The 16426-nt window shown below is 34.5% G+C and overlaps 1 protein-coding gene and 1 long non-coding RNA gene across 2 annotated transcripts; one reads left to right on the forward strand and one right to left on the reverse strand.

The window, feature by feature from the left end:
* The first annotated feature begins 527 nt into the window (after nucleotides 1–527).
* Nucleotides 528–13963, forward strand: LOC112032957 (CBL-interacting protein kinase 23). Its single transcript, XM_065763967.1, has 12 exons — nucleotides 528–1368; nucleotides 5752–5814; nucleotides 6045–6116; nucleotides 6285–6392; nucleotides 6747–6827; nucleotides 7661–7714; nucleotides 7811–8131; nucleotides 11077–11211; nucleotides 11341–11397; nucleotides 11535–11609; nucleotides 13120–13195; nucleotides 13712–13963. The coding sequence occupies exons 1-12, from the start codon at nucleotides 1165–1167 to the stop codon at nucleotides 13735–13737; spliced, it is 1272 nt and encodes a 423-aa protein (XP_065620039.1). The 5' UTR covers nucleotides 528–1164; the 3' UTR covers nucleotides 13738–13963.
* Nucleotides 9805–10276, reverse strand: LOC136063491 (uncharacterized). The gene is made up of 3 exons (XR_010625139.1): nucleotides 10158–10276; nucleotides 9951–10070; nucleotides 9805–9856 (listed from the first exon to the last, which is right to left on the reverse strand). It is a non-coding gene; the product is annotated as an uncharacterized LOC136063491 (long non-coding RNA).
* Nucleotides 13964–16426: the final 2463 nt, after the last annotated feature.

The following is a 16426-nucleotide window of genomic DNA, read 5'->3' on the forward strand; positions in this document are numbered from 1 at the left end:
CATCGTCGTCATCGTCATTGCCTAGCCCATCCGAACCCACCCACCTCCATCGAAACCGAACCCATCAAAACACAGCAAAAAAAAAAAAAAAAAAAAAAAAAAAAAACCATTGAATCAAAACACAGCAAAAAAAAAAAAAAAAAAAAAACAGAAAAACCATTGCTAGAGAGAAGTCAGCGTCGGCGTGGAAGTGATCGTCGGCGTTGGCGTTGGCGTGGGCGTGGAAGAGCAGTGATGAGGATTGGGGTGAGAGAGAGAGGAGAGGATTGAGGTGAGAGAGGTGAGAATGACGGAGAGAGAAGAGCGAATGATGGAGAGAGAAGAAAGAGAGGAATAAAAAAAGAAAAAAAAAATTTGCCACACACGTTCCATACCGTGGCAAATTTGTCACGGTACTGTTCAATGTTGCAAAAAATATGAGATATGGCACATCTGATAAATGGAGTAAAATGGTGCTTGCTGTGCCAAATGTGTCAAATATTTAACATTTGGCAGATATAGCACAGCTGATAAAGATGCTCGTGCGAGCACTCGACTAGTCTCTCAATCTCTTATTAACACGTAAAATTCTCCTCACCAATCCAAATCCAATCACACCTCTCTCTTCCCTGCTTGTTTCTTTCATTCTGTACTATACAGTGTACCCCTCTTCTTAATCACTCTAAAAAAAAAATAGCAAAAACAAAAACAAACTTACCAATTCATCCACGGCCACGCCTCCGAATCCTATTGCCATATAAATCTCTCGAGATCTCTGCCCACTCCTTCAAAATTAAATTTCCCTTTTTGTAAAAACAACTACCGTTCGTTTTTTTTTTTTTTTTTGATTTTGATATAAATCCGAATTCCATGGGGCCTATCTCTGATCTAACGGCCAGCGTTTTCCCTTTGTTTCTCCGTGAAAATCTCCAAGATTTCTAGGGCTTTTGTTGTGTATATATAACTTTTTCGTTTGCGTATCTTCTATTTTTCCTTTTTAGAACGAACAAAGATAAAAATGAGGGTGGCAAAGTCTCAGGTGTGGCAACCTTGCAAGAAGAAGAGGTCTTGATCCATTAGCTCTGAAAAAGAGAGAAAGAGACATCATTTCGGTTTGGAAGAACTGAGTGTTTTTTATTTGTTTGGAGAGAGAGAAATTTTTTTAGAGAGATAGAGAGAAAGAAGATGTCGTCGAAGTCGTCGTCGTCGTCGTCGGCAACGGGCAGCAATCACGGCAGGACGCGCGTGGGGAAGTACGAGCTTGGTCGAACCCTAGGCGAGGGCAATTTCGCAAAGGTCAAGTTTGCTCGGAATGTCGACACCGGTGAGAACGTCGCTATCAAGATTCTCGACAAAGAAAAGATTCTCAAGCACAAGATGATCGCTCAGGTACTCATCGTAATCATAATCCTAATTTTTCAATTCATTTTTTCGAATCGTTCGAATCAGATTTTTTTTTTCTTTTTTCTGGTTAGATTTATTGATTCAATTAAGTTGAATTTGAGGAATTTCTTTGTTTTTACGCCGAGTAAGACCGTAATAGTATTTGTTGTTTGACTGCTTGGCTGCCGAGAAAAAATGAACGAGGAAAAAGAGCAAGCGAAATGTAAATTTGTTGATTTTGGATTTTTAACTATTAGGCGAAGTCAACTTTGGAAAAAACGTGTATTTTAATAGAAGTGGAAGACTTTCAGCAAAAAATAGAAGTGGAAGACTTTTGTTAAGTTTGTCGTTTTGTGAAAACACTGTGTAAAAAATAATTCTTTATTACTAATTATTATTTGCTGGTCGGTTCTTTATTTGTCTTGAACTTTCCTGAAATTTTAAATAATTGTGTATTATTTTCGTTTTTTAATTTATTCAATGTTCATTAGGTGGTGAATTATTCTTGTGATATCCCCAAAAATTGATTTTGAATCAGTTGAGTATGTGACGAGTCCTATGTCATGGTATATTGGGTTGATATGGACTTTATAATATAAATAATCGCAAAGAGCAACCGATTTAGAGAGAGTTAGAATTGGGTTTATTTCACAAACAAATAAATTCAATTTCAAATAAATAAGTCTATGACTATGTAGACGAAAGTTTCACAACTACCGATGTGACTTCTTGTGATTATTATTATTATTATTTTTGATAAGTAATAAGACTATTTTTTTTTATAGGTAATCAGAAAACTATTATTAATGAGAAAATAAGGAAAAGTACAAGTTGTTCATGATAATGAACAACAAGAAAAAATAGAACAAACAGCACAACAAAAAGAGTAATCAAAAAACTAAGCTAAGGGAAAGCATAAACTTAGAGAGAGAAGAACAATCAGTAAAACCCCAACAACGAGACCACTGCAAAAGACTATGTTGGCATAAAACCTTTAACTCATCCAACGGCTTCTCATTATCCTCAAAGGAACGGCGATTTCGTTCCAACCACACAATCCATATTAAGCACCTTGGAACCAAATTCCAAATGTCCGAATTATGATTCTCAAGCCACTGATGCAAACAAGATAACAAACCCGCCACTAAACCTAGCATAACCCAATGAAAACTAAAAGCCTGAAGCGTAAAAGTCCATAGGGAATGAGTAACAGGATAATGAAGAAGAAGGTTGTCTACAAACTCCCCATCACAACAACACATACAACACCAAGTAGCCAACGAGCGACCCCTAAGCATTAGATTATCCAAAGCGAGGATCCAACCATGTGCAGCTGTCCACAAAAAGAACGCTACTCGCCTAGGAATCTTTGGTTTCCAAACACCCTTCCAAGGAAACAAAGAATTCGAAGCACCCTGAATCGCATGGTAATAAGACCGGATGTTAAACTTACCATCACCTTTTAGCCGCTAGCTAAGAGTATCGCTCGTATCACCCTGAGGAATACAAGTTTGGATAAGCTGGAATAGAGAATAAGACGCAGCTAGCCCCTAATCTTCAAAAGCTCTATAAAACCTTAAATCCCATACTCTAACAGTAGCCCCTTCTGGAATTCGCAAAACCTCAGAGATACAAGCATCCTTGACCTCTGAACACATATAGAGCTTAATCAAAAGGTGGTAAGATCACCTTAATCAAAAGCACTCTCTCAAGCTTGCCATCTTATTTCCTTTCTCTCTTCCCTATTCCTGTGGATTTTGCTATTCGTATTGAGAGGCTTCAAAGGAATTTTCTATGGGGTGGGATAGATGAGTCTCCTAAATTCCGGCTAATAAAATGGGCCCAGGTTTGTTCTCCCTTGCAATCTGGCGGTTTGGGTATTAGAAACTTGAGAGCCTTCAATCAAGCTTTGTTGGAAAAATGGTTATGGAGATATGGAAGAGAGACAACTCATCTCTGGACGCGGGTTATTGAGACTAAATATGGGAATGATTGGGGTGGTTGGTGTACAAAAGAAGTCTCTAATCCTTACGGTGTTAGTCTTTGGAGATCCATAAGGCAAGGCTGGCCAGTCTTTTCTAAATCCATTCAGTTTAAGGTTGGTGTTGGCAACAGAATTAAATTTTGGCATCATGTCTGGTGTGGGAGCTGTACTTTCCGGAGGCTTTTTCGGAGCTCTATAACATTAGTTGTAATAAGGAGCCTTCCATTGCAGATGTTATGCACTTTCCTAACCAGAGGCTTCACTGGGATCTTCTTTTTTCTAGAGCTCCCCAAGATTAGGAAACGGAACATTTTTACACTTTTCTAGATCTTATCTATTCTTTGCCCCTTAATGGTGAAGGTCAGGACAAACTTTGTTGGAAACCAACAGGGAACAAGAATTTTAAAGTGAATGAGTTCTATCTCTCATTTTCCTCTACTCTTGACATTTCTTTCCCTTGGAAACCTGTGTGGCGTTCAAAGGTCCTCCTAGGGTTGCTTTCTTTTCGTGGACTGCCTATTTAGGTAAGATTTTGACTACTGAAAATTTATGGTATAAGGGTGTCGCAGTTGTTGATTAGTGCTATATGGAGCATTGATTTTTGGAGGGCTGTCCCTCATTGTGTTCTGGTGTATTTGGAGAGAGCGGAACTCAAGATGTTTCGAAGGGAAGGAGCGGTCTACTTTAGAGCTTAAATCTCTTCTTCTTCATACCTTGCTAGAGTGGAGTTCTTCCTTTAGTCTTTTCCCTTGTTCTAATTTTCTAGAAATGCTTGATCTTTGTAATTTATGTGTTTGATTCTATTTTCCATGTTCACCCCCAGTGTACTTGGGCTTCTTTTTAATACTAGTCTGTTATTTATCAAAAAAAAAAAAAAAAACACATATAGAGCTCAGGATAGATATATTTTAGAGTATTATCACCAATTCACCTATCATGCCAAAAGCGGATACGAGTGCCTTCACCCACTACAAAAGACAGATGCTTAGAGAAGCTCTCCCACCCTCCATTAATACTTCTCCATAGTCCACACCCATGAGTCCTCCTGCACACTTTAGTACACCGTCCCCCCTTGACCCTCACCATATTTTGTGGAGATAACTCGCCGCCAAAGATGGGAAACTTCATGACCATATCTCCGCAACCATTTCCCTAATAAAGCTTGATTAAAAGACACCACACTTTTTATCCCCAAACCACCCATCTCGACGGGTAAACACACCTTTTCCCAAGCCACCAAAGGATATTTGAAACTCCCCTCAGAAGACTCCCAAAGAAAGTTCCTCTGAATACTTTCCAATCTAGCAGCCACAGATTTAGGAATAGTAAAAAGAGATAAAAAGTATGTTGGGAGGCTTGAGAGAGTACTCTTTAGTAACATGAGAAAAAAAAAATTGAACACCATGTTCATGATGGTGAACACTCTGAACAAGAATCAAATACAATCTTAATCAAGAACTAAAAGAATTATAGACTAAGAATTTAGATATAGAAATACAATTCGTACACCCTCAAATACGAGCCCAATGAAACAAAGTACCAAAGAGGAGAGATTTTAGGTGATCTAACATTCTCTCCTTGTCTTCAAAAATGCAGGTATTGCGTTCCTGCCAAACTAACCACATTAAACATGCCAAGGCTATATTCCAAATAGTTGAAAGATGCTTTCCAAACCAGTTTTTTCAAGTAAAGAAAAAAGATCTAATTGACCTCGGCATTACCCATTGGATCCCGTTTGGGAACAGTTTATCTAGCTTTTTATTGAAAATGTGTAAAAGTATACTTGTATTGCGAACAAGTAAGAAAAAGTGAGGTTTTAAAAAGCTGTACATAAAAGTTAAAAACTAAAAGCTAAGAATGTGTGTCAACAATTGTAAACGTGATATTACTCCAATCACAGCTTACCACTCTAGCAGGTTGTGAAAAACGTTGTGAAAAGAGATTGTGCCTCTATCATTGCTCATTTCAATTTAATTGACTCAAACTCTAATTCTATATTAGTCTTTTATGTTCTATATAATTTGCTTTTGGAGTGCTTGCATAATTATAAGATAATATATATTTTTTTGATATGAAACTCCAAATCTAAGGAAATTTTGGTCAATATAATTACATTGCAAACGTAATTCTTTTGTCTCGTGTAATAATATTGAGACTCTAGGGGTTATTGTGCACTGTTTGGTTGCTGTAAAAGTTGCCAAGAAAAGAAAAGAAAATAAACAACATTTTGATTACCAGATGAGTTATTTGCACCCCCTCACTTTGGCATTTAGTAGAGAATTATTTAAGATTTATATGTATTTATTGTGCAAAGATTATACTTTGTTGAAGTTCTAAATTTATTATTGTTTCAGTCTATATATAAATGTTGGTTTTTTTTTTTTTTGGCTGGTTCTCCTTTGCAGATTAAACGTGAAATTTCAACTATGAAACTGATCAGACACCCAAATGTTATCCGTATGTATGAGGTTTGGGAGCACAACTACTTTGTTTAATTTTATTTTTAACTTATCTTAATGCAATGACATGACTTATTATTCTATCATCTTCTTCATGGTTTATTGGTGGAGATTTATATTTGATCTTAATTGTGATATATTTCTATATCCTGGATTCTCAACATGTTTTGTACTTAATCAGAATGTTTCTTGATTATCTTCTGAGTCTCAATTGACTTCCGGCAGTATTACTTGTGTAGGTGATGGCTAGCAGGACGAAAATATATATAGTCATGGAATTTGTGACCGGTGGGGAATTGTTTGACAAAATTGTAAGATAGTGCTTGTTTCCTACTGATGACTAACATATGTGATCTGGAATGAAGTGCCCTAAATTACGTGTGCATTATGTGTTAATAGACTCTACTTATCGTAAAAATGAATGATCCATTAATAAACTCTATATAATTAACTGGTTTTTGTGCTATTTCTTGAGCCAGGCAAGTAGAGGAAGGTTGAAGGAAGATGAAGCTAGAAAATATTTTCAGCAACTTATTAATGCTGTGGATTACTGTCATAGCAGAGGTGTATTTCATAGAGACCTAAAGGTGTGATTTCTATTTTTGTTTTAGCTATCTGTTTACCTATAATACTCTTAATGTTTGAGCTGCTAAATCCAGCTAGGTCCAAGACATTTCAAAATTGACTAACTTGGTCCCTAATCACCGTCATAGAGAGGAGAAAAATGAGTGATGGTTTAGGGACTAAGTTGGTCAGTTTTGAAATGTCTTAGACCTGACTGGCATTAGCCCAAATTTCAGGAGTTTGACTGTATTTTACCCTAAATTTAATTTATGCAGTTGGAGGCGATTAACTGATTTTTATGTATAATTGAATGACATTGCATCTATTATAAGAAAATAAAATAAAATAAAGATGTCATGGTGTTTTGTCATTTGCAGCCAGAGAATTTACTGCTGGATGCTAATGCAGTTCTTAAAGTTTCGGATTTTGGATTAAGTGCACTACCACAACAAGTTCGAGTGAGTATGATACCTTAATGTGATGCAGGGAGTGCAAATTCAATTCAATTCAATTTATTGATTTATTTAATTTTAGAAGTCCATTGTCTTTTTCTATCTGTCTTTTGAATTATTTTAAGTCTTGTTAGCTAGTTAAGTTATTAAGGTTGTTTTTGTAATTGCATAATTGGGTTTTGGCCCAAGTCAATCAGGGTTATTAGAGTTCAGTCCTAGTAGTCGATGGGGGTAGTTCTATGATTGATGTATAAAACTTTGTTGGTATTATGCCAATGGCTTAGTGCTGAATCTGCTGACTCCAGGAAAGGATGCACTAGGTGCTAATTCCAAGCAACTTTAGGTTTGATTCCAGGTTTATCCTTTGCTTTCTATTCTATTTGTTCCTGCAAAACATTGTATTGCATCAATTTTGGTATTAGACCGTTAATTGTTCTGCATCATATTGCCTCATAGAAAAAAATTGTGTTTATGCACTTATCCAAAAAAATAAAAAATAAAGTTTTTGTCCTAGAAGTTGCACAAAACTTTTACCAATGCATCCTGGTTCAAATGTTAGTTTCTCCTCTTACAAGTGTGCTTAGAGTATGGGGTCGTAGGTTCAAAATCCACTGATGGGTCTGTAATTTACCTTTAAAAGAAAGTTATGCAGAACTTAATATAAAGAGGTGTTGGTGGCCACTGGCCACTGGGCCCTAGAAGCCCCACTTCTCATTCTGATTTGCCTGTGCCTACCACACTGTTTTTGGGTTATATTGGTACTGTGGTGAATTATTAGGCAGGTTTACTTAATCTATTTGTGAAGGTACTGTAACTGATTATCTAATCCGGCTATTTAGGAAGATGGATTGCTTCACACAACATGTGGTACGCCAAATTATGTTGCTCCAGAGGTATATCAGCTTTTGGTTCAAAGTGCAAGCTACTATTTCTTTACTCTCATAACCTTCTTTTTTGTTTTTTTAACCATTGGCACTTCACTTTTGTAGGTGATCAACAACAAAGGCTATGATGGAGCAAAGGCAGATCTGTGGTCATGCGGTGTGATTCTTTTTGTCTTGATGGCTGGATATTTACCTTTTGAAGACTCGAACCTCATGTCATTATATAAGAAGGTTAATTGCTCTCTGTCCCTCTCCATTAATTCATTCTTAGAATGTACCAGGAACATTTTTATGTATCCAGGAATCTATCGTAGTGAACAAAATTTCTCTGTGAAAATAATTAGCTTGTTAATGCAGTTGAACTATATTGCTAGAATATTCTTCCAACTGGGAATCTCATTCAATTCCACAGTAATGTTGTGTATGTGAGTTTATAATTCTTTTCTGTAATAACCTTTTTTGTGCTCATACTTGATTTAAGATGATAATTTATGTCCAAAAAAAAGAAGAGGAAATGTGACACTGAAATGCACTTTTAAATCAACTGTGCATGTTGAAATTTGCAACTTGATGGACAAAGATCAGTTTTAGTGCCAAATATAGCTTAGGCTTACAAGACATGTAAAGGCAGTGAACTTGATTGGGTTGACATTATTTATGCATTAAGCTAAGGTAGGTAGATCATTTTTACATAAGGTGAGTTATTTCTGGTCAATCAATTGATATGTTCAATTGTGTTGGCATTTTTTTTTTTTTTTTTTAACTCAGAAGTGAGTTGTTGCAGAGTATAGCTTAAGAGTAGGAGTTTCTTCTTTGTACATCATGCGAAGGAAGATCATTTGTTGATGGGGTCACCTTGCATATAGTTAGAAGTTTATTGAAAGTACACTGGAGTTGTTAGCAATGGTGTTTTAAGTTCTTGGAAAAGGAGTAGGGTTTGCACTTGCCAGTTTTTGACCTAAAAGTGAGCTGATGTCAAAATATAGCTCCTTAATGCTGGGGGTTATCAGCAAAATGTTGTGGGTTCCAATAAGGCAGCAGAGTGGGGGAGGAAAAGAAAGGAACTTTTTTAATGGGCTTTGGCTTCATTTTGCGTTTGTTGTTTTGGAGGGGGGGGGGGGGGGAACATTTTTTTTTAATTGATGGCGTGGAACCTCACCAAGGCAGGGCCTTTTGGACTCACCCTTAGGGAGTAAACCATGGATACACGACTCCACCAGCCAAACTAGAGTAACATTTGTTTTTGATAAATGAGAAAACTTTGTGCTTACGATGATGATCACAAAGTGATTTTTTTTTTAAAATGAACAGTAAGAAGAAAATCCTAAAGAATTTTGGAAATCAACAATGAAGTACAAAGTGTTAACCCCCTGTTCGAGCCCATTCAACCATTCAAATAAGGTACGGAACAGCAAATAATGCAATTGCTCTAAAAATTTCTCAGCCTCTTCAAAGTTCAAACATGCAATTGTTACGATCCTTCCACGTTAGACAACCAGCACAAGATTCCGCACATAGGAGGAATGCTTTCCCAAACAATTTCTCCAACCAAATAATACTAGGGTAACAACACTATAACATATAAATTAATCTTGAAAAAATTATATCATCACTTATTTTGAAATATCAACCAACCTTTAGTTTTAAAAATAATCTTTTTAAAATATTTTCACATATGACTTGAGAAAATCAACATAGACAAGTGAATTTTAGAGATCAACAGGCAACAACCAAATTCACATCCTTCAACGTAGTAACAAAAGGAGAAAAAAACATCACATTTTGGACTGCCATAGGTAAGCACCTAAGTCTACAGATCATCATGCTGCTATCATGTAATATATGTGAAATGTTTCCCTCCACAAATGAAATATGAGGTTCTTGAGTTCAAGCTTCTCCATGTCAGATATCTTATTTACCATTCAGGAAAAAAATGAAAATGAAAAAAATAAATAATAAATAAATAAAAAAGAAGAAGTTTTCTAATTTACCAAGGCCAACAACCAAAGTCAAGCATACCATTTGCTTTTCAAAAAGGGTACTGAGGTTGAGACCCTGAGATGTAGAGATTAGCTCAAATGCATTCATAGTGACAGGTGCCACAGGCACAAGTCCTTCTTCCCTCCTCTCCACAACAAGCTCTCCAGAATGCTGCCCAAACAGCAAGTACAAAGCCAAACATTAGTGCTATATGACCAAACAACCCCCACCCACCCAAAAAAAAAAGGTGAAACAATGATCTTACCCCTATTTCATTGAAGATAGAATCCACATCAGCAAGACTAATATCAGGTTGCTCAAAACTAGGTGGCTTGTATCCTTTCTTAAACCACTCATTCTCAATGACCTCGGCAATTGTAATCCGCTGTTTAACATGATTAGCATACATAGTAAATACACAAGAAATACAAGATAGCAAACAAGACAAAGGAGAAAGAGAAAAATGACATACAGTTGAGGGACTAGGGTCCAGGATTCTTTTGATTAGTTTTTTTGCACTTGAGGAGAACCATGGAGGACATGTGAATTCAGCCTTGAATATCTGTAGTCAGATAGATTCCTCATGTAACCAGCTTTGAGCTTATAAATATAGACAGACAGATTACGGAACATTTCAAACAAATGCAACAAAGTTCCGTATTTCAAACATGGCAAATCACTCCTTTAGAAGGTCAAATGAACATTGACTTGCCATTTACATGCTCCTTCAGGATTCCACTCCCCCGTATGGACTTATGTTGTCTTTACGCTAATCAATGTCATAGTTTGTATGTATACTCCACAAAAGTTTATTAGAAAAGTACACATTACAAATTATGAGCATTATAGACATAAAATTGAATTTCCAATTTTGAGAGCTGTAGTCTTTCCATGCGTATTGTATAAATAATATTATTGCAGAAAGGATACACAATAATGGCATCAGGTTAATGAATTTATAACTACATCTTCACACTTGAACATAGAATGTCCCATCAACACTATTAAAGACCACAGGAACCTAAAATCTAAAAGCAGGGATGCAACTTGGAGTAGACTCAATAAAAGTGACACAAGCCAAACCCATCCTTAGTATTAGACTTGGCATGAAACAATGAACATTAAGATCAAATAAGTTGGGTAAGGCTTCAGTCACTGTATTAAAGTTTATTAAACACACACAGAGAGATATACTCAATTATGATCGGAAGTACTATAACATGAAGATAAGGTATTAGACTCAGTTTATGTATAAATAAATTCCTACCAGTGCATAACTTTCTTCCATCCACACAAAATTCTAATATTGCATAGTTTTGAAAGAGCCACTTGGCTCGTCGGTTATTGATATTGGATTGATTCATGAACATAAAACTTAAGAAAATGGCTGACATTTCCTTGGTAACCAGGGGCTTGTTAAAAGGGAAACAAGATTTGCTTCCAAATGTAGTGCTAATGAGATAATCTCAAAAATTGAGCAAGCTGCAACACCTCTTGGTTTTGATGTGAAGAAAAATAACTATAAGGTGCAATGAGTTATTCTTTTTCTCACTCTTATCCACGATTTACTGTAGTGTCAATTATCTTCCAATTCTGACAACCACCCCCCATTTCTCCCTCTCTTTTTTATTTATTTGGAATCAAATCTGTCTCAGTTGAAGCTTCAAGGTGAAAAAACTGGACGTAAAGGTCATTTATCTGTTGCAACAGAGGTACGTTTACTTCAGACTCCCCACCCCCCCCACCCCCTTTCAACCCACTACTTTTCTCCCTTTCTCTTCCCATAACACATCCCATCCCTTTGTTAGAAGTAGTTCGATCTTGAGCTGTTTACAATTCTCTGTTTCAGATTTTTGAGGTGGCCCCTTCACTCTACATGGTTGAGGTTCGCAAGTCTGGAGGAGATACTCTAGAGTTTCACAAGGTATTCTATAACTATGTCATTGCACTTTGTGGCATCTATTAAAAATATATATTTTTTCTATTGAGTGAAATTATGGACTGCGCTGATGTAGGTCATGGTTCCTTGACTTCCTTCACCCAATGTAGTGGTGTTTCCTCTGCCACCTACCCACTGATGCATTTGTAAAAAGTGCAGGACAAAGATGGGGGGGAGAAAGGCACAAGGGGGTACAGTGATTTTAGCAATTTTCATTCCCACCTTGCCTCGCTCCACCTCATTAAGCAAAGATACTGGCTAGGACTAGGAGTGGGTCAAGACCAGCTTTTAGGTTTTGTTTCCTAGTAAAAAAAGTATCAAATAATATTTTTTGTTCTTGAAAAAAAGAAAAGACAATTTCTAGAAAACAGATTTATCCCTGCAAGAAAAGAAAAAAATTCTTTACAACCAAAAAAAAAAAAAAAAAAAAATCATGTAGTTAAGATGACAAAATAAAATTTTAATTGTAATTCATTAAATAGTATATGGTAACAACCACCTCAATGCCTTAGTCCCAAAACTTTAGGGTCGGTTTTGGATTCTCAACAAATCAATCAGGGTCACCATATATATATATATATATTAGAGGACGCCTAAACTTGTATATATAAAGGGGATAAGATCCATTCATGAAAAAGTGACTAAATGTATTGCTGGCCATCAAATTTTAATTGTAATTCATTAAATAGTATATGGCAACAACCACCACAATGCCTTAGTCCCAAAACTTTAGGGTTTGTTTAATCAGGGTCACCATATATATATATATATATATATATTAGAGGACACCTAAACTTGTATATATAAAGGGGATAAGATCCATTCTTAAAAAAGTGACTAAATGTATTGCTGGCCATCAAATTTTAATTGTAATTCATTAAATAGTATATGGTAACAACCACCACAATGCCTTAGTCCCAAAACTTTAGGGTCTGTTTTGGATCCTCAACAAATCAATCAGGGTCACCATATATATAGATATATATATATATTAGAGGACACCTAAACCTGTATATAAAAAGGGATAAGATCCATTCATAAAAAAAGTGTCTAAATGTATTGCTGGCCATCAACCACTGGCAATCCTCCTTTTTCCAGGCTTGGGATTGATTGTGAGTAAAATGTACGACACTAAGCTTTGAAGATTATGAGAAATCGGTATTAGATTTGAAGTTGGTGTTGTTGAAGTCGTTTTTTAATTTGAGGTTGGTGCTGTTGAAGACCTTATATGATTGGAAAGCGGCTATCATTTTTCCCCCCTTAATAATTTACTTGAATTTCATGATCTTTATGTTCTCTTGAAGCCCTTTTCTATTTGTTTTGTTTGTGTATCTCATATATACTTCTTGTGCGCCCCTTTGCACCCCTTTCAGATAGAATATTGCGGCTTTTAATGAAATTACATACATTTAGATAGTGCCATTGTTCAATTTTATGAAATTGTTTACTTTTCCTTGTTAGTTCAAATTTGTACTCAGTTGTCTTAATATTGCAGTTCTATAAGAATCTCACAGTTGGGCTGAAAGATATTGTTTGGAAAACAGCCGAGGAAGCAGAAGGAGGGAAAAAAAGTTAGTTTTTATAATTTAATTTTCTTTTGAAGTATCAATTATCATTGTTGTGCTGGTTTTTTATTCTTTGAAATCTAAGTTTTTGCAAGGTTTGGTCCTTCACAAGGTTCTTAAATCTGAATTTCCAGATATTTGTAAATATCTGAGGCTATTATAAGTAATCTAAACAGACATGTTTGTGTTTTTCTTCATGGTATCTGCCAGCGATATGTAACTTTACCCTAAATGGCCCTTAATAATTTACTAATCAAAAAATGGGAAGTTTCTTAACAAAAATGTTAACAACATTATGTCATAGGAACTCTTTTGTGGGTTACATAGATCTATGTGTTTTAGTATTATGTATGTTTGATGAAAGCTTAACAAAAAAAAAATTATGTTTGATGAAATTATACTCCAGAAAATTCACATGGTCAAGTCCTGTCAAAGCACAAATTATGTTTGCTTTCCATTGTTAATAATAGCACAAGCAAAGTATATTAACTTTTTATTTTTCTCTGGTTTTTCATTTTACAGGTGATGGTGTTGTGGAATCTTCATAAGTGGTCATTTTGCTGTTTTGTTTTTTTAGGTGTGCAATTATATAAAAGGAATATACTATGGCTTGCATTGTTGTATCTTAATTGTGTTGTCTTGGCTTGCTAGCCACTGCTTGGATTAGACTTTTGGAATGTATCATGCATACTGTCTTCTTTTTGTTGGTGAACATGAAGGGACAGGAAAAATAAAAACATAGAACAGCATTGAAGTTGTCAAATATTCCTCTTAGTCAGAGCCTCTCTTTTGTCGCTCTCTCTGCCTGTATATACTATGTACATCTCTCTTATATATTGTTGGGAAATGCTAACGAATGCTCTTAGGGCATTAGCTAATAATTTATTTAAAGAAAGTTTATATGAGAAAAGAAAAAAAAATGTTTTGATAGTCTTTTTCATTTCCCATAAAAGTGGTATCAAAACTTTCATAAAATGGGTTGTTAACCAATACTCTAAGGGTACTCGTTAGCATGACCCTATATTGTTTATAGAATGCTAATAAAGAAAATGAATTTTTTAAGTGGTCATAATTTTTAATGCATTCATTTTTATTTTTAGAAAATGTTAAGATTGTACTCTGTTGCCACACCTCCCTTTTTGGGGTTTCCCATCTATCTTTCTTGCGTTCACTTGATAGTTTTGGTATGTTGTTCTCACTTAATTGTTCAAAAATACTTGTTGAGAAAATATTAAATTTTGACATTTTATAAATTTCCTTTCTTTTTTTTCTTTTTTTTAATTTTTTTTTATTAAAACTAAAGTAGCAAGATGGAATAAATACTATCAAGAAATGAGGTATAATCTAAATAAAAAAAGTATGACATCTTTCTAACAAGAATTAGATACTCCTGTTTTAGTGCTAGTTACAAGACAAAAAGTTTTTAGTGATTTTTTTTTTTTTGGGGAGAATGAGTTTAGTGATCATTTAACTATTATTGAAGGGAATTAATCTAATTTTCTTAATTGAATAGTTTGGTTGTAACGCTTTGTTTGTTGTGGTGATATTGTTTTCTAGAAAATGGGTCATTTTTCAAAAAATATTTTTTATAAAACTATCTCATTTTTTTAATTTTAATTTTTTTTTATTGTTTGGTAGCAATCTTAAATGAGTTGAAAAATAACATTCTAACTTCCTTTATTTAATTTGCTGTGAGGTATAGTTGTTTTTCAAAAAAATTTGTGAAAAATAATTTCTAAAAATAAATCATACTTTTTTTTGTTGACCAAAGATAGTTTTCATTTAACTCATTTTTTCTGATGTTATGAAAACATGAAAAATTACTTTTACACAAGGTTTTTCATCGAAATAAATGGATTTTTATCTCAATTAAGTATCCTAAATAAAAAAAAAACACAATTAGGATAAGAATATCAAATTTTCACTTTCTATTAATTCATTGGAAAACCATATATAATTTCAAATAATTGCCTCTAGCTTCTACAAAATATTTAAACTAGAATTTTGCAAAAATCTTTAATCCTAGACCTTTTGATGCAGAAGTCAAGTCTTAGATTAATTTATTGGAAGGATTCAGTAGTCCCAAAATAGCGTCTCTTAAACGATTTAACTGAAGATCAATGTAAAGATACAAGCCATATATCCTTTCAAACTTTAGGAGATTATCCGTGTTGTGGATAATAAAGCTCATAAATGGTCAAAAGATTTTCCTCATCAAGAGGATGAATTGGAAAACTTCACAGAAATTGTTTTAGAGTCCCAATAAATATTTAAGGAAGGCAAGCAATAGGTATGGGGCGATCAAAGTTTAAAAAAAAAAAAAAAAAAAAAAAAAACTTGCATGGAACTCGAGTTCCAAAACGTCACTATACGGCTCAAAGATTTTTTTTATTTTTTTTTAATTTTCAGTTTGTTATAACTCAATTGTCCAAAAAATCGAGTTTTGAATTGAAACTCGATTTTTAGAAAATCAAGTTTCAAAACAAAGACATTTCCCTAATTAGTTTGAGAAATGGGGAAAAATACTGGATTTAAAAATATATATATATATATATAAGGCAAAATCCCATTTTCTCCACAAAACACTTAATAAACAATTAAAATTGGATGGATATTATCACTACGCACCGTTAGCGTAATAGTTATTTCACAAGTACAAAGTTCTTATAGAGTGTGAAAGTCAATAAGAATTAGGGTTCAAGTCATATATACCTAGATTATAGTAAATTTTACTATAAGTCAGCATCCTGACAAATACAGCTAACCAAAAAAAAAAAAAAAAAATCTGAAGTTGTAAGTTGTAACATCATAGTACTCCCAGAGGACATTATCTTGGGAATGTAATGCCCCTTGGACATAACATTGCCCTTCAAGTCTTCTAAAGATGGATGGAAAAAACTTTGAAAATCTCTTGGACTTAACATTGCCCTTCAAGTCTTACAAAGGTGAACGGAAAAAACCTTTGAAAACCTTATAATTTTTTGTGTGTAGTTTATATAGATGATATTCTTATGTTCCTAAGAAAATAGAGAACATTTTTTTTTTGGTGAAAGATTTAATAAAAAATAATGAAATATCCTCTCTCCAAAGAAAATTGAGGTAGAAAAAGGAACCTATAGTTTTTATGTTCAGTTTTGAAATCTATTTTCCTAAAAAGAAAAAGCTAAACCTATCCTTGAAACAAATGTTTCACATATGAAATTAAGAGGATTTCCATGTGTGAAATTGTCATGGCGG

The sequence above is a fragment of the Quercus suber genome, unplaced genomic scaffold, assembly GCF_002906115.3.
Source record: "Quercus suber isolate HL8 unplaced genomic scaffold, Cork oak 2.0 scaffold_535, whole genome shotgun sequence".
NCBI lineage: Eukaryota > Viridiplantae > Streptophyta > Magnoliopsida > Fagales > Fagaceae > Quercus > Quercus suber.

Coding starts and splice junctions, on each gene's coding strand:
- LOC112032957 (XM_065763967.1), top strand. CDS start 1,165: ATGTCGTCGAAGTCGTCGTCGTCGTCGTCGGCAACGGGCAGCAATCAC. Junction 11,212..11,340: donor TGAAGAAAAATAACTATAAG/GTGCAATGAGTT, acceptor AATCTGTCTCAG/TTGAAGCTTCAAGGTGAAAA. Junction 13,196..13,711: donor AGCAGAAGGAGGGAAAAAAA/GTTAGTTTTTAT, acceptor TTCATTTTACAG/GTGATGGTGTTGTGGAATCT.